General features: G+C 32.5%; 2 protein-coding genes and 1 long non-coding RNA gene across 35 annotated transcripts; 2 read left to right on the top strand and 1 right to left on the bottom strand.

Annotated features, from left to right (window-relative positions):
- Positions 1–228: 228 nt before the first annotated feature.
- On the bottom strand, positions 229–5,886 carry LOC107939596 (uncharacterized). Of its 21 annotated transcripts, none has more exons than XR_005905030.1 (10): positions 5,442–5,816; positions 5,273–5,347; positions 5,032–5,113; positions 4,466–4,819; positions 3,220–3,353; positions 2,788–3,131; positions 2,366–2,691; positions 1,946–2,113; positions 494–582; positions 229–370 (listed from the first exon to the last, which is right to left on the bottom strand). It is a non-coding gene; the product is annotated as an uncharacterized lncRNA (long non-coding RNA). The 21 variants fall into 21 exon arrangements; XR_005905042.1 differs by having other exon boundaries at positions 4,466–4,583; positions 5,442–5,811; XR_005905031.1 differs by lacking the exon at positions 5,032–5,113 and having other exon boundaries at positions 4,466–4,583; positions 4,705–4,819; positions 5,442–5,811.
- A 43-nt stretch (positions 5,887–5,929) lies between these two features.
- Positions 5,930–12,233, top strand: LOC107939604 (AT-rich interactive domain-containing protein 6). 6 transcript variants are annotated; one of them, XM_016872947.2, is made up of 13 exons: positions 5,930–6,484; positions 6,881–7,730; positions 7,831–7,870; positions 8,706–8,758; positions 8,990–9,035; positions 9,415–9,507; positions 9,771–9,875; positions 10,061–10,112; positions 10,188–10,263; positions 10,392–10,458; positions 10,538–10,588; positions 10,879–10,971; positions 11,784–12,233. In XM_016872947.2, exons 2-13 carry the CDS (start codon positions 6,904–6,906, stop codon positions 11,880–11,882), a joined length of 1,602 nt encoding a protein of 533 aa, XP_016728436.1. In that variant the 5' UTR covers positions 5,930–6,484; positions 6,881–6,903; the 3' UTR covers positions 11,883–12,233. The 6 variants fall into 6 exon arrangements, 4 of the variants coding, with proteins under 4 accessions (XP_016728436.1, XP_040937663.1, XP_040937664.1 ...); XM_041081729.1 differs by lacking the exon at positions 11,784–12,233 and adding an exon at positions 10,717–10,785 and having other exon boundaries at positions 6,059–6,484; positions 10,538–10,614; positions 10,879–10,973; XR_001695191.2 differs by lacking the exon at positions 11,784–12,233 and adding an exon at positions 10,717–10,785 and having other exon boundaries at positions 6,060–6,484; positions 10,879–10,970.
- A 1,079-nt stretch (positions 12,234–13,312) lies between these two features.
- On the top strand, positions 13,313–22,611 carry LOC107939575 (protein PIN-LIKES 3). 8 transcript variants are annotated; one of them, XM_041081717.1, is made up of 12 exons: positions 13,772–14,115; positions 14,754–14,930; positions 15,073–15,152; positions 15,245–15,369; positions 15,754–15,875; positions 16,779–17,030; positions 17,781–17,873; positions 18,349–18,449; positions 18,669–18,721; positions 18,877–19,065; positions 19,186–19,297; positions 22,472–22,611. In XM_041081717.1, coding segments are annotated over exons 2-12 (1,263 nt in total). In that variant the 5' UTR covers positions 13,772–14,115; positions 14,754–14,795; the 3' UTR covers positions 22,473–22,611. The 8 variants fall into 8 exon arrangements, with proteins under 8 accessions (XP_040937642.1, XP_040937654.1, XP_040937651.1 ...); XM_041081708.1 differs by lacking the exons at positions 13,772–14,115; positions 22,472–22,611 and adding an exon at positions 13,313–13,589 and having other exon boundaries at positions 19,186–19,499; XM_041081721.1 differs by lacking the exon at positions 22,472–22,611 and having other exon boundaries at positions 13,774–14,115; positions 14,893–14,930; positions 19,186–19,499.
- The last annotated feature ends 1,637 nt before the right edge of the window (positions 22,612–24,248 follow it).

Genomic DNA, 24,248 nt, shown 5'->3' with positions numbered 1-24,248 from the left:
GCGATCTCGGGTATATACTTAAACCAAGTCCGAGTAACAAAGTACTTAAGTGAAATGTTCTGTCTAGCATGTGAACTTACAGTGTCAAACATCTGGATCTTCTACAGTTGCAGCGTTTACAGGCTAAAGTCTCATCTGGGAATGTTTCTCTATTCCTGAATTCAATAAATCCCACAGCTAAGAAATCAATGTGAAAATCATTCAAGTAAAAAAGATTATGTAAACTTGCCTCTCCCCTTTGGAGCTATCTTGGGATTTGGAATCTATTAACAATCAAGTCATTACTGGAATCCTCGTCAAAAAGATCTGAGAATAGTAGGAGGTAGGGAGAAGCCATGCTGCAATTAAAGCATGGAAAGTTGAAAATCCCCTGTACAAGATAAGGCTATCTAGATCAATGTTGCAAAGAAATTTAGGAAAGAAAGTTATATTTTGAACAATTTTTTATACAAGAAAAAGGAAAAGAAGAAAAGAACATAGGACAAAATTGCACCGATTGTTCCATTCCACTTTTTCTTTATCACTTAGTTTTCCATATCCTTTGAAACAAAAAGGGCTGATAAAACCTGTTATATCATAGACCTGCAAGAATAATATCGAACATATTTAGAACTTAAATAGAGGGAGAGAGACTATCTCAAAACAGTATTAAAAGGCTGTTACTTAGAATCGAGGGTTAGTGTCAGATATAATATAAGGATGCGTCTAACATGGGTATACTAAACCTTTTAAAGTTCTTCCATATATTTAGATCATCATACTTTAGAAAAAAAAAAAAAAAAGAAGAGTCTAGGTAACATAGTTTAAAAAGACAGATAATAAGTTGCATTAATCTCGAAAACATTTCAACTATCAAAAATTCCAACAAATAGACCCAGAAAGAGAAGTGAAATTACCTTTACCATATAAAAAGGAAATTCTTATGCAGCTACTCAATTTACTTCTAAAGCTAAAGCCAACTTATGATATTTAATGATAGAATTGCATTATGTTTCCAATGCATGATTCTTTTGTTTGGAAAGTTCAAATACTCCCAATGTAAGAATATCTAAATATGAGTATCAGAAATTAGATAAATATGTACATTCTGTACTCTAAAAGTGAAATGTGAATTCCGATGTATTGATGACAAATCTAATACTGCAGTTCTAGGCAGTCCTAAATAGATTAACCTAAGATCAAGTGGTTTAAATCTAATCTTCAGGGGGTTTCGATAATTTCCCTAAATAGTCCACAAACTTGGCAATTTAGAACAAACCTAATAAACTACTCCAACTTGGGCATGGACAGCAAATGTAGATATGGACAACTTTGACCCAAAATTCAAAGATACATGTCCAAAAGTGGAACCACTACCAAGGTCTTTTAGTCGTCAGTGTGGAGCTGTCTTATCCTAAGTTTCCCAAACCCTTTTATGCTTCATTTGAGGTTAGAATCTCGGGAAGGCAGGTCTTTTATGAGTGTTAGCACAATTTAGTTGCATCATTGTTGGTGCCAAACCATTTTTTTCTCAACCAACCTATTCTTCCTCTCTGTTTTAAGGTACTATTCACGGTCATTCTCTTTTTCTTAATTGCCAATTTCAAAGCCTATTCCTAAATTTTGGACAAAAATAAATGGTAGAAACTGGCCGAATATGATTCTAAGCAATTTTATACTACCATAACTATTACCATTCCCAGAAAAGAAAAAAAGCTACCTATGGAGCTAATCTATCAACAAGATTTAGGAACAAATTTTAAGTAACACGAACTAGATAAGGCAAAGGATGGTTTACTGAGTGCCAAGATTAGAGTGAATTGAATTTATAAAAGATGGAAATGAAAAAGAAGATTAATAAAAGCCATTGAATTTGACCGAAATCTACAAAGAAGAGAGAGCTGAAAAAAGTTCCAATCCACCAAAAATGTCGTTGATGAAAGCAAAAGCATATTGGACTACTTACTAGTTTGCAGGTGATGATGTCCCAAAAGCATGATGCGAGCCAATTAAATTCTTTAGCTGAAAATGAGCGCAAATCCGCCATACTGCTGGTAGAGAAAGACAGTGTAAGACGAAATTGAATCAAAGACATGCGCAAACCTATCTGCCAGAAAACAACAGTTGCAAAGTCCTGTTCAAATCAAATAATTACCATAGGATATATATAAGAACATCATACTAGTAACTCAACCAAGTAAATTGAACAACGGTTTAGCAACAAGCATAAGAAATGGATGAGAAAATGGAAATTAAAAAGAAATATCCAACAATGTCCTTAAAATTTTTCCATAAAAGAGATGAAAACGGTAACAGAGACTTTGAAAAGAAAAAGAAAGGCAGGCAACACAGAATGCAAATTGCTAGCAGAAAGAGACGGCCTTACCTTTACAAACAAATCCAAAGGTAAATTGAGAAGATACTTGGTTATTTACAGAGAAAGGAAAGGTGAGGAAAAGTGGGGATGTTGGCGGGGAGGTCAGAGAAGAGAGGAGAAGACTTTATTATTGATGTTGGGTGTCTCTCCTAACCGAGATAGGTGTTGCTCAGTTTTTAATAAATCGTCTCTAGTAATACATTTTAAAAAGTTATCATATTCCTCGTCAGTAGTTGATGGTTTCTCTTTTACTGATGGTTGTGGATCTTCATCAGCTTCCACAGCATATTTAAACCGCATGCCCCTCAAAGACTCCTTCCCAGCAATGCTCATATCTGCACATTCAGCAGCATTTACCATGGTGAGGCCAGTAGCAATTGAGGTTGCCTTGCTAGGAGGGGGATGAATGAAAACTAGTGACTCTACATTACCTACTCCAAGATTGGATGACTTCCTTGGTTTTCTTGTCCCATATTCTTCAATGTGTTCAGATTGTTCATGACAAGCCTCATGAATGATGCTATGCAAATTATCTGCTGAAACAATAACAGCTTCATTTGGATATGTTTCTGGAACAGTTTCACATGTATCACTGACGTCGTCATATTCATCCAAGTTATCACAATCATCTTTGTATTCAAACTCATTTGGTTCAGTATAGCAGGGGAGCTCATCCATTGGTGAAACTTTAACTTTCATCTGCTCTGGCAAGCTTGGGCAACTAGCAGAAGGATTTGTGTATTTGGTTGAGAAGTAGTTTACCGTGATGTTCAAGCTGATCAAACAACAATATAACACATTGGTTAACCAACTATTGACCTAAACAAAACAGGATTTATCAGGGATAAAAGGCAAGTATATACCTCTGCCAGGCAGGGAGGGCGAGCATCGTATATGCAAGTTTTATCTTATTGGTGAAACCAGAGAAGGATTTAAATGTTGCAGCTGCTTGCCTCACAGCCGCTGATTCTTGAGGATGCTGCCAGGCCCACTCAAACTGCAGGCATCAACCCATCAGAAAACATTTATATATCAGTAATAAGCCATGAGTCAGAACAGTTAGTGGAAGTATTACATATAATAAAATCAATTAGCTCAGAAATTTTAAATTTTGGAAGCATTCTTCACCAATCAAGAATGTCTCTTCGAGTGTCAAAAAGCTGCCTTTTCGGCATTTAAAAAAAAATCCGGCATTCTCTATCTCTTGTTGCCTTATGGCTCAATTTAACATACACATTTATATGTAGCACTTCATCAACTAAGCATGGACAACATAAGACAATTAAATTTCACAATAAAGTAGATAAGAACCCAAAAAATCCCCTAAACTAAAGGTTTCCTGCCACAGCCAAATCTCATCTAGAGTGAGAAGATATTCATCTGCAGTCGCTGGAATAAGTTAACCAAATACCATAAGAATAAAAAAGATGATACAAATGCATGAAAACTGAAGGTAGAATATAGCGGTTAAGCCCAACAAAATTCCTTGTTACAACAAGCAAGCTAGGATACTGAGCGCATGTATACAAGAAATCCTGGATTAGCACCTAAAATAAACAAAACAAACAATGTTTGAATTTTGAAGGTCTCCAGGAAAAGAAATGGGATTTGATTAAGTTGTTGATATTAACACACCATGATGACAACAAATTAATCTACATGTATGAGAATGACATTTCATGAAACTAAGTTCTGAGTAGTGATTATCTCCACAAAACTCATCGTGAAGCAACATATCAAGCATGCAAAAGTAAAACATGTTTCTTTGCCCAAGCTTTAAAATCATAAAGGCCCTCACTTGGTTAGATATAACCAAAAGCATTTGTTTTTAAAAGAAATGGTAGCTGTTAAAAGCCTTCATGAAGGTTCTTAAAAAAATGTTACTAGATATTGAAGCTCGTAACATAAGCGCCTATGAAAAGGGAACATGAATGAGATTCAAATGTTAAAGCAGACTATTCACTAGGAAAATGAAACATTAAAAGACGACTTTCCTATTAAATCTTCTGAAAAACTTCAAATAAGCATATATCTAAAGATAAACATCAAACACAACTTTCGAATTTTTAGATCACCAGAAAACTTTCAGTTAATGAACAAAGTACTTACTGGATCTTCCCAGGTGATTCTGGCTTGACATTGGGGGTCACTGCATTGTCAGTGGACTCTGGCTTTACACTAGTTGTTACAGCACTATCGATGGACCCTCAATTCACACCGTGGATTCCTGCATTATTCACAAACTTGCATTAGTTCTTAAATTTGGCCATTTTGGAACCACAGAGCAAAGGTCAACTTCAGCTAGAAAACATAGGTAAAACCACTTAGCTCTGTTATTTTCTGTTGACCTGAACTTGAGTGGAAATACACATTGGTTAAATTCGCAGTGGGTTTCCAATGACATAAAGCTCAGTATGGATTACTGAACAGACCAGAAAAGCAGTGTCAATACTGCTTATATTACTGAAACAAAAACAGAATTCCAAATTTATCAAACCGCACTTGTACAAGGAAAGTGGCCTTAAATATATCAACTGTAGATTAAATGAAAACAGCCAAGTGTTCAAGTAATTGAAAACTATTCCCTGACCTTAAATATATATAAACTGTAGATTAAAGGAAATCGACCTCATTTAACACTCAAGATTAAATTTATCTTTACTTGTTAAACTTACCAGTAAACAGAGAGTAGGCTTCCCGTAACATACCTAAAACTTGATAGTCCAGAAAATTAGAACATAAGTTTTTCACATTGTCCTAATCAAATTTTCACATCAACCATTAACTCACTAATTCGGAAAATTTTGAATTAACCCCAAAACTCCACAAGAAGATTTTTCAAAGAATCAAATTCATGCAAACTAATACGATGAAAACCGAAGTCATTAACCAATGGCTTAAAAAAGGAAAAGTGACCTCAATTTTGTTAGTTCCTTCTCCTTGGCAGGAGCCCCTCTCTTAAGTTTGGCTGCTTGTACAAATGTAGCCGGCCTATGAATTAAGTAGATCTATTTATCATGCAGTTCTAACTGCTAATCCCATTAAATAGAACTGAAAAGGCAAAAGACAAAGTTAAGATTCATACTTGAAAATCAGTCAACGATGAAACAGGAGATTTCGAAAATCACATAAAAACAGAAACGACTCAGAAAACTTAGGTTTATCTCTCTCACGAAAACTGTTTCCCTACTGTAGCGGGTATGTGTTTTTTTTTTTTGGCCTCTCGTAACCCAAAACTTAAAAATAAAGAGAAAAAAGTTGAAGAGAGAGAATCGAGAAACAAATGGGGGATGTTTGTTTGGCCTCTGGTTACCCGAAGGTAAAAAAGAATGAAAACAATAATTTGAAAAGAGAGCGAGAGAGAGAATCAGGGAAGAAAAGGGGAACTCTGGAATGAAATGATGGGGAAGGAAAGGGATTAGAAAAGACTGAGGACAACGGTCATCTTCTTCTCGGAAGACTTTATAAATCTCCGATGTATATTTAAGGCTTTTTTAAATTTTCACTTTTACACCCTGAATTTATGAATTGACATGTAGAAAAATTTCTATTTCTCTACATATTTGTTGGCCTTTGTTTTATGTATTTTATACTTAATATATAAATTTTCAATATATACACTCTTTAAAAATTATTATATTCTTAATATAATATTATTTTTTTTATATTTTATATTCTTAGCCACGACTTCATAACTTCAAAACGCCTCAATGCATAACTTTAAAATTTCTCTAAAAATTTCTAATCTTTCAATTATCAAATTCAATTTTAAAAATTTCTTTCAAATATAATTATCAATTTGAGTTTTAAAATACTCAATTACTAAATTTACTTCCACCTGATTTTTAGATTCTTGAGATTGATTGGCATAAGAGCTTAATTTATTTCCCCTCGCTTCCACCCGATCGTTGGGATCGATTAGTATTAGTATTGAGAAGTACTTATGGGAATTGGTTTTAAGATAACTCCAGTACTAGTAGCTGTGGTCAATAAAAATTAAAGAAGGGATTCTCAGATTCTGTTTTGTTGTGTTGCTCTCTGTGGATACACAAGATAATTAGGGTTTAATTAGATTTGGATTCAAGATTCCTTCTTCATCGTCATTTTCCTAAGGAAGCTACGGAGCAGGCAAGTCATTCTTTCTTCTTCGTTGCACTTTTTCTATTTAATATTTGCATTATCTTTATGCCATTGCAATAAAATTGTAAAGATTGTTCTTTGTTTTGGGGACTTTTTTTCCGGCTCATACTTTTGTTAAATTTTAAGAGATTCTAACCTACCTGCTAAACTTGGGGCCTTCTTCTTTTCCCCTTTCATTTTAGCTGTCATTCTGATTTCCCATTCGCTTTCATCTTCTTACCTTTCTTCCTTTACCTCATCTGGATGTTGTGGTTTTCTAATTTACTGATTCGCTTCCTTGAGAAAGAGGACTGCTCAGTTGTTAATTCACAACTATTTTGTCCTTTCTTCATGTTTATAAAAAAAGAAAAGGAAAAGAAATCTAAATAATATATGGATGTGTAGGAGGAGTTTTCAACCTTTCATTAATGGAATTCGAGATAACTGACACCAAGGAAAATGAAAACAAGGAGCGCGAACTAGTTGTTCCAGTATTAGGTGCTTCTAACTTGAACGATGGAGATCGTCCTGTTAGTCCACCGCTTCAGCAACATCCTTCCTCTCCTTCCCCCTCCCCTTCCCCCGTGCCCATGGCGGCTAACTCCATAACCTATCACACAGGGCATGCCAATGCTGATAGCAACATACAACCACATTCTACTCCAGCTCACCACTCAACGTGCTTACTTCGTGTATCCAATGATCAATCGTCACTGAAGCCTGATATAGAAACCACAAGCAATGTGAAATCTGAATCGTCTTTTATTTTTCATTTCAAGACCCACACTGATTCTACCTCCGATCATATTCAGGCTGCTGAAGCTACAACTGATGTCAAAACCGAAACCTCTTCTGTCTCACCTCCTAAACTCACAGAAAATGCCAAAACTGAAACTTCTTCTGCATTAACTCAAAGCAAAACGAATTATGATTGTAACCCCATACCAACTTGCCTTGATGAACCTGAGCCACTTACCCCTTCTCCATTATTTTCTGATATGGAACTACTGAAGGAGAAAGTGGAAGATTTGAAGAATGGGGATAATAAAACGGAGTTGCCTACAACCCCTGTTAATGGGAACAACAATTCTGAGCTCTCATTTTTTTTGGATGACATTCATTTTTCCGATGGCAATGAGTCAGGAACAGAAGAGGAGCAATCAGTCTTCATGAAGCAACTGGAAATTTTCTTCAAAGAGAGAGGCATGGAATTTAAGCCTCCTAAATTTTATGGGGAAGGGCTGAATTGCCTTAAGTAAGTTTATTGGTAATTGCATTACTGTTTTCATTTTGCAATTGCGATATGTTGGGAAGTTTCTATTCGACTGACATTTATACACCTTTATGGGGATAAGGTTGTGGAGAGCTGTTACTAAATTGGGTGGCTATGACAAGGTATGTGTGTTTTGCCTTGATTTACTTTTAAATTTATAAATTTAACATGCTGTGTACCATTTTACTTCAATGAATTGTATATGGTTTTAGGGTGCCAAGTTAAGGAATGCGCTATGATTAGACTCAAGTGGAATAATTTTAATTTACCTTGTGCTTGAAATATTCAGTCTTGGCTCCAATTCATTTCCTCCAGCAAATTTCTTTTATATTTGGATCTTGTTTAGCATTTTGTATACAAACTGTTTGGAAGGTACATATTGTTTTGACAATTTGCTGTTTCAGTGGAATCTTAGTCCAAAATCTTCTTTTTGCTATTTTATGTGGGTTAAATTCTACTCCAGAGAATTGTTCTCTTGCAAGTTATGCAAGGTCTTTGTTTATATTAGATGAGTCATTGGCAAATGCTACATTTCTACTTATATAAGCCATACTTTTTTGAGAACTTAGATCAGGAAAGTGCATACAAAATTCAGCATGGTTTATTGTACAAAATATTCATTCTGAACTCAGTCCTCTTGGGAAACACACGCGCGAACACACACGCAAATGCACCTACCCACCCACACCCACACACATGCACTCACTCACATGCACACACACGCACTCGCTCACATATACACACGCAAACACAGACACACTCACTCACATGCACACATGCATGCACATGCTCATTTTTAAAGAACTTCTCTTAAACTGTATGCTATGTATATCATGCAACTGTTTGTTGTGCGGAACTGTGGACTTCTTAGGTAACAACACTCTATAAATTTAACTCTTCTTACGTATTATTTTTCTGTTGCAAATGTGGATTAAACAACTTTTTGCCTTTGGATAGGTAACTTCATGTAAATTGTGGCGGCAAGTTGGAGAATCTTTCAAGCCCCCAAAGTAAGGGGCAAGATGAAAAGTTATTTTTAGTCTTGTGTAAATATCCGTATTTAAGAGATTGATAATGTGGTTAAATCAATTACTTATAAAATCATTTATGAACTGTAGTTCTTAAAAATATTGCTCATTAAGTAGTGAAGATGTTGAATTTGCTATATTGAGTTCTCCCCCTTCCCCCCAACCTAACCCCGAGTATCAATATTTATATCTTTTCTGTTTCCATTTATGCAGGACCTGTACTACTGTTTCATGGACATTTCGTGGTTTCTATGAGAAGGTATTTACATTGCAAATCATGCATGCTTGGGCAAACAGTTTTACTTCTCATCTTTTGTTTGTTTACGTTCCCTAATGGGTCTACACCTTTAGCTATACTGCTCTCTGTACTATGCAAATCATGTTATATGGAATAAAAGAAAAAAAGGGGGGGGGGAGGCAGGAACTTCCTTTCAGTATCTTCCTGCTCCATTACTGGCAAATCGAATGGAGGGCCTTTTTGGTGACATATCTTGGCATGGTATGCCATGTTATGAGCAGCTTTGTGACATCATAATTTACTTTGTGACTCACATATATTCTATGCAGGATTGAGTTTTAAGCCTTGTTCCCTTCATATAATTTAGACAGGTCTATGCCTTGTTTTAATGCTTGTTCAGGCACTCCTTGATTATGAAAGGCATAAGACTCGTGGGGGTGAGCTTAATATACCTATTTCATCGCAATCAGAGGCTATGAATGTTGATAATCAGGTAATATGAACAATCTTGTCATCTCAATCAGAGTATATGGATGTTGAGAATCAGGTAACATGAACTTTCTTTCACCTTCATATTATTATTTCATTAAAAATAAAGAATTTAGATTGTGGTAACTATATGTGAAATTTGTATGGTGATATTCTATGCTATCCAAAATTTATTACAAACTGCATCCCCATTTAGAATAAGTTTTATGAGGTTTATCTTTCTTAAGTATTCCTTTCAACAATCTTTTTGGTGCTCTTTGTAATTAGGCTTCAGGGTCTGGTAGAGCACGAAGGGATGCAGCAGCACGTGCTATGAGGGGTTGGCACTCACGTCATTTTCGTAATGGTGAAGTCTGTGAACCAATAACTAAGGTGTGTATGAAAATGTGGTGAGTAATCCAAACCCCCCCCCCCCCACACACACACACACACCCACACCCACCCTATTTATCCTTATAGTCGGAAAAAGATGAAAAGAAGAGCTGTGCTTCTATTTCTGTGCGTTTTCATGTGTAATCTTTTGATGATATATATTGCAATTTATCTTTTTCTTGTAGGATAAGAATTTTATTTCTCAACAAAAGCGTGAGAAACAGCTTAAAAGCCTGGGTATATCATTTAAGTCCTTTAAACTGATTTTTCTTTCTGGCTGTTTTAAAGCTGGATTCTTGCATATTAATGCAGGCCTGCTTAAACGCAAGAAACCGTCGTATTTGGACTGTGCTGTCAAGGCTTCATGTACTAAAGTATTGAAGGCACAGTTAAGATCCATGTTATGTTTTATGGGTTTTTACTTTCTACCACGGGCATTAACAATTGTTTGAGGTGAAACAATTTTGTGTAGCTTCTTTGAATGCAACATGTTGATTATATTTCTTAATTGGCTAGTGTGGAGACAGCAGTGGTTGATATTGGATCCCCAGCAGATTGGGTTAAGATCAATGTGCAGAAAACTGTAAGTTTCTATGCCCCTGGTCTCCAGAAGTGGTATGGTTTCTGGTTTTTTAAAAGTTTAACTTGTTTTGGTTATGCAGAAAGATTGTTTTGAGGTCTATGCTTTAGTTCCAGGCCTTCTTCGTGAGGAGGTCAGTGAACAAACTCGTAAAACTATGTAATTTTCATTTTCTTCTTGTGCACATGATATGAACCAATTCTACACAAAAATGTCTTGCATTGAAACAATCGCCATTCAAAGATTGGCCTTAAAATGCAGCTTTACTAAGCATTTGGCTTTATGGAGCATGTGAATGTGATGGTGCTGCTTTGGGACTTATATTTCATGGTAGTAGCTAATACCATTTTCTAGGCAATGAAGCTAATGCTAAATTTCTGCACTGCCTAAGGAAGTTCTTATGTGGTTATCTTGCAATTTCAGGTGCGTGTTCAATCTGATCCTGCAGGACGCCTGGTAATAAGCGGTGAACCTGAGCATCCAGATAATCCTTGGGGTGTCACACCATTCAAAAAGGTGTGTTCAAGAAGCTAAAAGAAAATAACGTATTCTAAGAATATTGTTACAATTGCTTTACTGACTGAATAAACTTTCCTTTGCATCGTTATCTAGATTTTCATTATCATGAATACATCAGCATGCAATGTTTTGTTCTCTTCTTTTAGTTTCACATCCTTGATACTGAATTTTCTCTAAATAATAATTATATGAATGAAAAGACTTTAAAGTTGATTGATACCATTTATTTCATATAAAAGAACATTTTTAAGGTATCCTTGTTTCCTGTCTGCTTGTTCAGTCTAGTATTCATCAAAATTGATTAAACTTGAAATGCCTCTAATACAATGACCTTTCAAACTTCCCGACAGCTATTTTATTTTGATTCATCTGCATAGGTATCTTTATTTCATTAATTAAGCTTTTATTTGAAATAATTTGATTATATGTTCAGCTTCTAAAGTGCCATTTAAGAAATCAATCACTATGTTCATTTATATGACCAGTCAGACTCAAAGCTGCTATTATAGCAAATGTTAGGTTAGGGACAATCTAGAACTTTTTTTCCAAATTCTTTATTGAACTCAAATTTTATAGTGGCCACAATGCACTAATTCATTACTGCTGTTAGTCCACCATTGTAACTTGCATCAAACCAGCACCTAAGTTTTTGTTATTTTACCATTGTTACTTTAGAATTTTTGTTAGAAGTAGCTGCCGAAACGGAAGCTAGCACCTAAATGTTTCATGTCTGCACATCTGCTTTCACTTTATTTGTTTATTTGCCTCATTTTAAGGGTTTTCTTTTTTTTTTTTCTTTGTGGTGTTAGGTTGTCAACTTGCCCTCGAGGATTGATCCACATCAGACATCAGCGGTTGTAACCCTTCATGGACAGTTGTTTGTACGTGTTCCATTTGAGCAAAGCTGAGTAGTGGGGGTAAGGTGTGGATGATTGAAAGCCAGTGGCTTATTTGTGCGTCCGTCCATGTAGTGTTTATTCTCGTTTTCAAAGTAGTGTAGTTTCACTTGTGTCGTCATTTAGTTGAAGCCCTCTTTATAGTTTCCATTATATGAGATACAGATATTATGATCTTAGGGGCCTCTGAGTCACGGAATTTGAGACGTCTGTTGAGAATAGGATTAACCCCTCATTGACAAAATTCCATTGTCAAATTGACATGACGCTCCTATGTGTTTGATTGTAATGGACAAGTAACCACGGTATATCTATAACAAGAGGTAATCTATATAAAAAAATATAAGTAATTTATCTTTAAAAGGATATAATTTTTTTTCTGGGTTACTTTTGATTTAAAAAATAATTTAGCAAAATTTAATTGATTAAATTTACTTTTTACTAATAGTGAAAATTTTAACAATAGTGATTATTTCTCACGATTATCTTATTTAAAGTAACTAAATTTTTAAAAAAATTTAAAGTAACCTAATACAAATTCTAGTTTAAAGTGACCATGATGTAGTTTATTCAATTTTTTTTCGGACCATGAAATTGGGACTGATGTTTTCATGTTGGTTTATAATGTAATTGAGATTATATTTTATTTTAATTTTTTTGTGACGAGGGTGAACCATGGTTTAAACGTGAATGAGAACTTCCATTTTTATAATGAAAGAAAGCGGACACAACAATATGAATATGGTGATTCTACAAAAGATCTATAATGGAGTTGCAACAATACAAGCTGAACATGATATATCTGACATGTGGAGGTGAAGAATAAGTGTGCGTAAAATTCGATTTTATTTAAAAAATTTAATTTGAAGTTAATCGAATTGAGTTATTTAAGTCAACTTAAATATAATTCGAGTTTTAAGTTTTAGTCGAGTTTAATTTTATAATTTGAATAACTAAAATAATTTGAATAATAGATTGATATAAATCTCATTTAATTCTTGTTAATTTTAAAAATAAACAAATTGATCTCTCTCAACAAAAATTATAAAAAGAAATTCAAAATAATTTTTAAAATTCAAAATTTTTTATAAAAATTTCAAAATTTATATTTTTTTGAAGAAATATAAAAATTAAAAAATTATAAACAATATAAAGTTAAAATTCTAAAATTTTTCTAAATTTTCTAAAATAATTTTTCTAAAGAATATGAAATTATTTATACTTATTTTAATTCGACAAATTTTAAATTTTTTTAATTTAACTCAAATAATTTTATTTATTTTAACTCTACTTAAATTTCATCCCACTTTATACTGGTTCTGAAAATTTTCAAATCAAGTATAAAATATGATCAGTTAACTTAATTAACTTAAAATACCAATAATGGTGAGGAAGTGTTTTTTGAACCTATATACCTCATTGTTGGTTTTGTTCCGTGAAACTGGAAGGAGGTGGCTAGCTGGTGAGCAATTGTGGACCAGAGAGGAGGAGAGCAGTAGCAGTACGAGGCAAAGTTAAAAAGTTAAAACACAAGGAAGGTAACAGGAAGGAGGGCTTGAATCTCTTAGAACGGGAAGGATCGATGAAGATAAAATATTGCATTGCTTTGGTTTGTTAAGATTTTGGATGGTTGGTCCAAAGTCAGGGACATGGACACCTGAATGTACTGTAAGAAGATGCTTCATACTTGTGCCACTGCCCACTGGGCCACACCAACTGGTAACTCCTTTCTCTTTCCCTCTTACCTACTTTATCGTTTCTTGTTTCTGATATGCTTCATACTTGTGCCACTGCCCACTGGGCCACACCAACTGGTAACTCCTTTCTCTTTCCCTCTTACCTACTTTATCGTTTCTTGTTTCTGATTCTAACTTATTCAAATCATCCAAAAATGTTTTATCAACCCACTTACTGTCGCTCTGAATCCGATACTTTCATGTTTAAGCAGCTTAAGCCAATATAAATGCTTCAAAAGGTCGGCAAATATTTGTCTATACTATGCTAAATACACCCTCCAGCCCCGCTCTGTTCACCACTTCACCTTCAAACTTGTTAATTTTATTTTCATTCCAAAGTCCACCCGTTATTTCTTCTTTTTAAATATTGTTTCTTCATCCCCAAGCCTCTTATTGTCTCCCATAAAACAATGGGGGGGTGAAGAAGAAAGGTGTGGTGGGTGGAATTCGCGCTTTTCTTCTTGCATTATCCACTTTTCCATCTGTTTACGGCCACATTATATCAATCGGTACGAGGCATTTCACAAATTTTGGTCCAATATAGATAAATTCAGAGCAGCATTTAACTATGACCACTTATCTCTGCTTCTCTTGTACTTTTCAATGGATGTTGGTGATAAGAACAAGGGTTACAGTATTCCTATTCTATTACAAAAGAAAAAAAAAACTTTAACTCTTGTGTTAAAGCCTCAGAGGTGTGTGTCTACCGCCATAATTTCTAATATTAGATCGATGTGCATTACTGACTGTGATCCTGAGAACATATACAATTAACAATTCATTAAGGTCTAGGTCTCAGGGATACCTCGAGGTACCCTCATGTAAATCAAGAAAAGTACAAGTAGTATCCTAGCTCCAAAAGATGGTGGGGGTGCCTCATGGGCTTAGCTTAGTTGTTACATTGAATGTGCATTGTTAGGGTAAATGACCACTTCGGTTAATGGGCTAGAAAGGGCCACACTTGTGATGCAAGCGCCCCCTTAGAGGAAAAAAAAAGGGTTATTTTATTGTAGGATCCTTTCCCGGTTTGCTTAATTATGTATAAGGCTTTGTTTAGGTGTGCAAATTTACATGTAGCATAATTTAAGTAAATTAAAATTTTCATGTAGCATAATTTAAGTAAATTAAAATTTTCATCCTTGAGCAGGAGTAGTGGCTTGTTTTTGAAAAATTTAGAAGAGTCGATACGATGAGGATTCTAGATTTGTTTGTCGTTGCTTCTATGCCAATTATGAAGGTGCTCATGCTGACAGCACTTGGTTCATTTCTTGCCTTGGATCGTGTAGATGTTATGGGGGAGAGTGCAAGGAAGCAACTGAATAATGTAAGTGAAAATGTATTTGCTTTAAGATTTCCGTTGTATGTGTAAGATTTGTCACCGAATATGTGATGGGAAAAGTTCAAAATGATTTGTTAATCTGAGGAACTTTAAAACCAAGAACCACGCTTTTGTCTTCGATGATCAGGTTGTTTTTTTCGTGTTTAATCCTGCATTGGTCTCTAGCAGCTTGGCCAAAACGGTTACCTTTGAGAGCATTGTATTGTTGTGAGTACATCTATATTTATTTATAGGGTAGTAACTATTTGCTTCCGGTGTTGGATAATTTTTCTTCTTCCGATTCAATTTGTAAAGCGCAGGTGGTTCATGCCATTCAATATCCTGCTTACATTTATTATTGGCACAGCAATTGGATGGTTACTAGTAAAAATTACAAAAGCTCCTCAACATCTAAGAGGTCTTATTCTGAGTTGCTGTGCAGCAGGTATGTAATATACATACAAAGTCATACAAACAGCATATATATATATTATCTACTTGATTTTAGATATACATGTTGAAGCTGACTGACACTCTAAACTGATTGACAAATATGTAATGGCCAAGGCGTCGTGTGCATGGGTTTCCTACAGAAATCATGTGTCGGTTTTATCTTAGGTTGTTTTTGTTAGTATCGCCTTTTTTTCACACTGCACAGATGACACTGGAGGGAGAATTCAGGGAAAAACAACGCTTCAGAATCAGTTATTAGACACATTAATTTATACCTTCCATGCACAATTAGACCTGAATCACGTTCTATTATTAATTTTACTTCCTTCACATAAACCCTAGTAGTTACATTTTGGGTTAATTTTAAATTGAACAGGAAACGTGGGACACTTGCCCTTAATTGTCGTTCCAGCAATCTGTAGGGAGAAAGGCAGTCCCTTTGGAGCTCCTGACATTTGCCATACGTATGGAACGGCTTATGCTTCACTTTCCATGGCGGTATAATGATTATTCATTTATGGGTAAACTACCAAAATAGTCACTGTTTTTTCCCTCAAGTTACATTTTAATCACTTATGTTTAAAACGTTACGTTCTAGTCACTTTCGTTAATGTGTTGTAATATTTTAGTTACTGAGCCATTAATTGCTATTAACGGTATAACAGTAAGCTGAAGTAGCACATTAAACTATCATTTCGAACAAAAATTTTAGATTAAATTATACAAGTTATCCCCACATTTTTTCATTTTGAGCATTTTTTTTCTTTTATGCGCTTTTAACTTTCCTTTTTTTTTCTTTATTTTCCATTCTCTTTTACTTCTTACTCTATTTTCCTCTCTTCTCTATCTCTTTTCATGTAAAAAAAAAATTAAATTGTTCAAAATGAAAAAGAATTAGAGACCGATTGTTTAATTTATTAGAGACCAATTGTTTAATTTAACCTAAAATTTTCGTTTGAAATGATGATTTAATGTGTCATGTTAGTTTACTGTTACACCATTAACGGAAATGAATGATCAGTGACTAAAATGTTATAACACAATAACATAAGTGACTAAAACGTAATATTTCAAACATAAACGACTAAAATGTAACCTGAGGAAAATAAAAGTGACTATTTTGATAGTTTACCCTTCATTTATCTATATCTAATTATCTGCTTTTATTACTTGCTTTTGTTAATTCGGCCATAGCCAAAGCCATTAATTGTCTCAAACAGCAGTTATCTGCGTGCTGGAACTGAGTAGTTAATTGGCGTGCATGTGCGGTGTGCCTACCTTACTGATGTCTCACTGCTCCCAATTCCACCACCAGACTACCGCTAGAAATTAATAGAAAGAAACACCAATTTATTAAGTTCCTTTATTTCTTTTTATATTAGTTCTTTCTGATACTTCCAGATTGGAGCCATTTACTTGTGGTCAGTCGTGTACAACGTTGTCCGAGTTTCCTCAGCAAAGGTCAACAAAGAAGTTAACGGAGATGATTCAACTAGAGTTATGAAGTCTACTGGCACAGGAGGCATGCCATCGCCAACCTTACCTGATCAACAGAATTACACCGAACCTCTTCTTCCTTCTAAAAATTGCTCCATCTCTGTGTGTACACATGAATTGTCGTTTTCATGCGCCAAATCAAAGGGAACTGTCAAGGTTACTTGCTAGCTCCTATCTATCTATCTGTCTATCTATCTATCTATCTATCTATCTTTATATTCTCTAGCGTTATCCGTTTCTATCGTTAAGATGCTTTTTTTCTTTTTCTTTTTTGGCTCATCATTCTCCATATATATATAGTCACTGATAATGATATCAAATCCTACGTAATCTGTTCATGAAACCAATTACAATGTTCTCTTACCACCCAACCATGTTTGAAATCTATTTTTCAAGATATGACAAGTGACGAGTGTGGATGCGGAATACATACATGCATTGACATGTATATATGTGCTAGAAAAATCACGGAATGGGGATAAAATTAACCGAAATATGTGATAGAAAAAACAGAGAATGCATAACCATGCATGTTGTTTACACCATGAACTTGACCATCAACTATGATATTATTCTTTTCTTGATAAACCAGTAAAAGAGAATTAGGAACAACTGTTGATACCATTACCAGAATGCATGCTAGAAATTTGAAAGTGATGCTATTTGAAGGTACCGAATCTTTTACATTCGGATGTATAATCTTGTACCAAAACATTCATGCAATACCTATTCATGCACTGCACGGCACTGAAAGAGAGTCGAATTTGAAATCCTACGACATGACAGACTACGGCACTCTGTTCATTTAATATCTGGAAGATCTCCCGTGCTGTACGTTGTCAGTTGAGGAGTTTCATTTTTATCTATCTGGATCACAATTTGATTTCTTGTAATATTTTGTTGCAGGTATCGGATTTCGACAAGATCTGGCAGTATTTAAGGATAATTTCTCGAAAACTCAATTTGAAGGCTATATTTGCACCTTCAACTACTGCTGCGGTATCTTATTGAACGCTTTATTAGTTCCAGTATATTTTCTGTAATCGCCTGTTCTTTCTAGTTGCAACTAATATAACAAACATAAATATTACTCAAGTAAGATATTCTCCTATATATCCGATTCTAGTCCATGCAATTCATGGCTCTAGCTAGCTAGGGACTACTTTGTTTCATTAGATCCGGAACATGGAGAAAAGGTTGACAAGTTGTTGATTGAATCTAGCAAGGAGGTAAATATAAGATAGCAACTTTCTTGGTTTGGAGTCACCTGTAAATAGCTATGATGACTAACGCTTTCCTTAGCTGAACAACTTTAATTTGATTTGATGCATATTGGCCATCATATATATACTTAGTTGTATGGGAAAAATAGTATTATATTTGATGTATACAATGATTTACTATTTCCTTGATATATCATGTGAAGGAATCTTGTGACTCGCTGACTTCCTGGCGTTGTTGTTTCCTTGCGCAGTTTATTGGGTTCACTATAGGTCTAGTTCCCCAAATTCGAAATCTAATAATTAGTGGTAACGCTCCCTTCCATGTGGTTCAAGACTCTGCTTTGCTGTTGGGGTATGCGTTATCTATAACTTCCATCATTTACTAAGCTGATTATATTACATCATCATTATGAAAAATGTCAGTCTTGTCAAGCTTGTAGAAAAACCTTGTCTTGTTTGATTTGTATTTTGATGCTGTCAATCTCTAAATGCAGAATTTTTTCCCACTTAAATTTCATTTCTCGACCTTAACTCACTCCCTTCTTTTTCGCTTTGAACGTTTGATTTGCAGGGATGCAGCCATCCCGATCGTGACCCTGATAGTGGGAGGAAACCTTCTAAGAGGCAAGTGGTAGTTCGATCACATGATGATATATTATAGTTGTATTGTGTTGGTCAACCATATCCATATTCGTACCAATCGACCCGCATATATGCATGTTAGTCTGTTTGTAGGACTGGTCCCAATTTAACTTGAATTTTTGAGTGATACTGATCAGGTTTGAAAGGACCAGCTGGTATTTGCATGTCACTGGTAATTGGAGTAATTGCTGTTCGGTATGTTTTGCTCCCCTTGTTGGGCATTGTCATCATAAAGACTGCAGTCCGGTTTGGTTTGGTGCACTCCGATCCATTATATCAGTTCATTCTTCTGCTACACTACGCACTTCCACCAGCAATGAATATAGGTAGGTAGGGAAGCAGATCAGTTCAATTGGCTGGAGTTGATTTGATCTATATAAGTAATACAAAATTAATTTTGAACGAATATATTATTAAGAGGATAATTAGTGTGCAACCACATGCAGGCACAATTACCCAATTATTTAGAGCCGGAGAGAGCGAATGCTCTGTGATAATGCTGTGGACATACGGGTTAGCCTCAATTTCACTTACGCTCTGGTCGACTGCGTTCCTATGGTTAGTGAGTTGATTAAATTGGTAGTTGTTCTCAAAGTACCCAATTATTTTGGAGTTGTAAGCTTGTTATTGCTACCTAGCTAATTACATTTGCTTGAAATCTGCGACGTATCGTTATCTTTACGACTTATTATGACTATCTATCCTCCAATTCTGATGCCAAACTCCAAGCTCTATCCTAAACAGTGGCGTCTTTTATGCATTTAATACATGTTATTTCTACTTTAATGTTTCATTAGAAAATAAACTAAAATGGTAAAAATATTGTAGAGATTGCATTCCATTTTAACTCCTATTGAAAATATGGACAAATCCATCTTTATATGTTAGATGAAAGAGCAAAATAATCCTACAATTAAACTCCTCCACAGCAAAATAATCCTACAATTAAACTCCTCCACAACCCTTAAATGGTAGGATAAACGTATTTTAGCACACTCGAATCATATCTTCCTGCATTGATAACAATGTCAAAATCGATCAAGGTAAGGCTCAATTAATTTTATAATTAAATGTTTATTTTGATATTTTATATATAAAGTATAATAACTAATGCTTGACCTTTACGTTTTTATTTAAATTAGTCCTTTTAACTTTACTCTTTTATTTGAGTAAATTGGTGTTTTATACATGATCAACAACTCCGAAAAAATACAGTTCAATCAAAATGGTTATTTACATTTTAGTCCATTATTTTATTTTTTGTTTTTCATAAAATTTTTAGTTTAACTTTTCAGAAACACCGAGTTTATATATTAAATAAAAAATGAATTTATTATTTTCTACAGAATAAATATATGAAATTTATTTTCCTATAACTTTAAAAAAATTCTATATGATAATTAAAGACATTTTTATCATAAAATTAGTATTAAATTATAAAAATAAATATCACATGAATAATATTAAAATTCATTAGTAAAATAATTATTTAATATGTAATTTTAATAAAATTTAATTAATTATTAATTGTATAAATATCAAATAAATTGAATTTTTTATTATATGCATAGATTTTAATTAAAATAATAAATAATCTAAATTGATTATATAATTAATTAAAATATTTATAATGAAATATCAGAAGATATATTTTAATATTTTATTAAAGAAAAATAAAATAAATACAAAATTTATTATTATATGTTCTATTTCTATGCATTTAGCTTTCAATTGGAGGAGTTTCATTATAGACGACCTCTTAGCAAGGTGGAGGTATGTATAACAAATCTATCCATTTGGGTAATGGATAAATATCTTTGAATAATTGTATTGTTTGCATGCTTTTGGTTCCATTTGGTGATGTATAAAATATCTTTGAATAATTGGAGCTTTTTCTAGTATGAATGATGTATAACAAATACATTTATTTGATTTTTGAAGCATGGACGGCAGCGGCAAAAAATGGAAATGAATTTGTTTTCTATTGGCCGTTAAACAATTTTTTACTTACATCCCATTTTCTATCTATATAATCTATAATTTTTCCATATTATATATAAAAATAAATATTTTTTTTTAGGAAATTGGATTTTTAATTTGTTTAAATATACTTTTGCTAGTTTTTTTTACAAGCTTATTTAAATTTTTATATACTATATCAATTCTAAAAAATTTGAAATATAACTTTTTGCATGTATTTTTTCTTTTTTTCTTATTGTTTTCGTATTGTATTATATATTACTTTGAGTATTATCTTTCATGTTTTATTGTTTCATATAACCATATAGTCTAAAAAGTTACCAAATTATAATTCATCCCAAAATATTTCTAAATAATTTTATTAGGAAATTTGTTATTTACGTTATAATTAAGTTATTTAAGTCAAGTAATTGAATAAAATATTTCTCTATATTCACATCCTTTTCATTTTGTTTTAATAATTAAATCATGGATAGTGTATTTATTTTCTCAATCAAATATGAAAAGGTTTTTTTTTAACGTGCCACGGTGTACGAACGTTGAGCAGAGAATCAACATAAAATTATCAAAATTTAAAGCGGCTTATCCGTAAATGTGACAAGCTAATTGAAATATTTATATTACAACTAAAGTTGTCCATTGTTCGGGTTGGGCCCTAACAAAATTTTAGGCTCAATTGATAGGCTCGGGTTTGGCCCAAAATATAGCCCTAAATTATTGCACAAGTCTAGTCTGAACAAAAATGCTAAAACTCGAGCTCGACCCAGTTCAACCATATTAATTTAAAAAAAAATCATATAATTTTTTAAACAAAATACAATACACTAAAAATATTAAAATAAATGTTTACCAACAATTTTAAAAAAAAAATTTAAAAAGTCTTTATACTTAAATAACACTAAGATAAATGCAACTTAATAAGCAAATGGTTCTAAATTAATAGCAAAATTTACAATAAAGCAAGTGTTACAAAATATTCAAATATTAACAACAAAATAGTAATAACATAATTGTGAAATGATAACAAAACAACGGCAAAAAGTGGAAAATAGCAACAAAACTATGAAAAAAATAACAGCAAAACAACAAGTTTTTTTTTTTGCAAATTTGAGCCAAGTCAGGCAAGGCCTTGGCTAAAAAAAACTTACTTGAGGCTCGACCCGTTTTCTAAATTAGTCTTATTTTTTTGTCCAATCCCATTTTTTTACTTATATTTTTGCTCAAACTCTTCCATTTTTCGGGCGAACCAGCTTGACCTATAGATAACTTTAGTTACAACGAAATATGAAGTATTCCATGGTCCCACTGCAACAATTAAATAAAGTAAATTATTATGTAACATAAAATAATTATAATTATGCAAAATTTTAATACATAGAAGCATAAATTTGCATACTTTACTAAATCATGCCCATTTTCTCAATATAAACAAAATTCACCCAATTAAATATCAAATATTCGATATTAACATAATTTTTTCAGTAAAAAAGGTGCCAAAAATAACTATAAAAAATCTATATAATTTAAAGTTTAGAGATAGAAGCTCAAATGGTTAAAACGTCACTTCTTCCCCTTTTTAGCACAGGATTGATGAGTTTATCTGAATTATCAATATTCTGTATTACTAATTAATTGTGATTTATTCTATAATTTGATATTTTGCATGACTTGTCTTGTTTGCATTGGTTTCATTATGAGAGAACTCACACTGAGCTTCATAGCTCACTCCTCCTTTTATTTCCATATTTACAGATAACTCACCAGGTTAGGATGTAGACGCAACATACAGAGGGCTCAAAAACATTTCATTTTTATGAAAGTATTATTAGGCTTATTTTTATGATATCTATTATTTTGGAATTGTACTATTTTATTTATGTTGTGGCATGAGACTTGTAATTAGGATTTAAAAATTGGTTTTTATTTGACTAATGTATGAAATATAGTTTTATTAAAACCAAGTAAAAATTACTTTTTTGGTACCAAATTAAAAATAAAAATTGTGAATAATAAATACATGAAAAATTAACTAAACTTTTATTAAAGAAGTCATGGTTACTTAGGAAAGTTAAACTTAAACGTTTTGTTTATAACTCACCAACTTGTTTGAATATAGACTAAATTTTCTTCTAAAAAAAATAAATGTTTTAGATTGACTATTTTATAAACTTCGATTGTACTAGGTTCTCTCAGTGGTCGATGCAATTTCTTGAATTTGAGTCTAACGTCTAAGTTGGGTTGGGGAGGCTACAAACTCTAAGTTATTTCCGAGTAAATAGAAAGATTATTATTTTATATCATGATATATTAGTAAGATATAAATAACGTTAAATTATATGTCCTATCACGTGAGTTTCTTCAAATGAATAAATTCTAAAGAGTTTATGAAAATAACGAAAAAATTGACACTTATTTATAGGGTGTGAGCTATGAGAGTATCTTCTAATTAACATAGGATTAAAAATAATTTTTAATTTCTTAAAGTATATCTAAAAGTTTGTATCCTTTTAGTTTATTAAATTATTTTTAAATAAAAAATTATATTGAAGACATAATAATTTTTTATTTAAGAAAAAGTAATACTAAATGATTGGATTTTAAGTTTACTCGTAAATCATTATGAGCTAATGAGTTAACCATGATAACTGCGTAGGTGCAAATGTTAGGAAAATTGGTTGGGAAAGTTGGAAGTAATTTCCAAATCAATAAAATAATATTATTTTCATCTTTCATATAATATAATATATTATATATATAATAATTTTAAACTATAAAATCAAATGAAGAAATTCAAAAAAGCTATAAAGAAAGACTTTTCATATTATATATATTATTACATATCAATAATATGTTAATAACTTTAAACTATAAAAATTTTCTCATAAAATTATTTAAATGAAGAAACTCTAAAAAATTATGAAAATAATAAAGAAGTTAACAACTATTTATAGGATAAGTGTGACTTATGAGAATGTTTTCTAGTTGATTTGAGATTAAAATTAAATTTTACATTTGTTAACATGTATTTATTCTATTAATTTATTTGTAAAATAAAAAAAAATTATTGAGGATAAATGGCATAATAAATTTTTTTTTTAAGGAAAAGGATAATGGGGTAAAAATTATTATTTTTGTAATATAATTAATATATATGGTTTAAATATGAATAAGCATTATTCACCAAAACAAATGAATAAAGGTTAATATTAGGGATATTAATATGGAAATACCGTTTTAAATTTGGTTTAAATTTGGGAAAATTTTAACGCTGACAAATGTCAAAAGTCTGTAATGTGAATTTAATTTTTTTAACTACTTTTAGGAAGTTAAAAGTTTTTTTTTTCAAAATTATCTTTAATTTATTTCTTTATTCTATAATATAATTAAATGATTTAATAATTCAATAATCGTTTCCCTGAAAACAAACTATTCTAAAATTAGAAAATGTATTATGCTAATTTCATCCCAATTAGATAAATCGATTTTGAATTTAATTTGATTATTTGATAAAATTTGAATTTACTTTTAA

The sequence above is a fragment of the Gossypium hirsutum genome, chromosome A02 (assembly GCF_007990345.1).
Source record: "Gossypium hirsutum isolate 1008001.06 chromosome A02, Gossypium_hirsutum_v2.1, whole genome shotgun sequence".
In the NCBI taxonomy this organism is placed as follows: Eukaryota; Viridiplantae; Streptophyta; class Magnoliopsida; order Malvales; family Malvaceae; genus Gossypium; species Gossypium hirsutum.
Note: the sequence above shows the minus strand (reverse complement) of the source record. Positions and strands in the feature narration are given on the sequence as shown.

Coding starts and splice junctions, on each gene's coding strand:
- LOC107939575 (XM_041081708.1), top strand. CDS start 14,796: ATGAGGATTCTAGATTTGTTTGTCGTTGCTTCTATGCCAATTATGAAG. Junction 18,450..18,668: donor GACTCTGCTTTGCTGTTGGG/GTATGCGTTATC, acceptor TTTGATTTGCAG/GGATGCAGCCATCCCGATCG. Junction 18,722..18,876: donor GGGAGGAAACCTTCTAAGAG/GCAAGTGGTAGT, acceptor GATACTGATCAG/GTTTGAAAGGACCAGCTGGT.
- LOC107939604 (XM_016872947.2), top strand. CDS start 6,904: ATGGAATTCGAGATAACTGACACCAAGGAAAATGAAAACAAGGAGCGC. Junction 7,871..8,705: donor AATTGGGTGGCTATGACAAG/GTATGTGTGTTT, acceptor GCCTTTGGATAG/GTAACTTCATGTAAATTGTG. Junction 9,036..9,414: donor TTCGTGGTTTCTATGAGAAG/GTATTTACATTG, acceptor ATGCTTGTTCAG/GCACTCCTTGATTATGAAAG.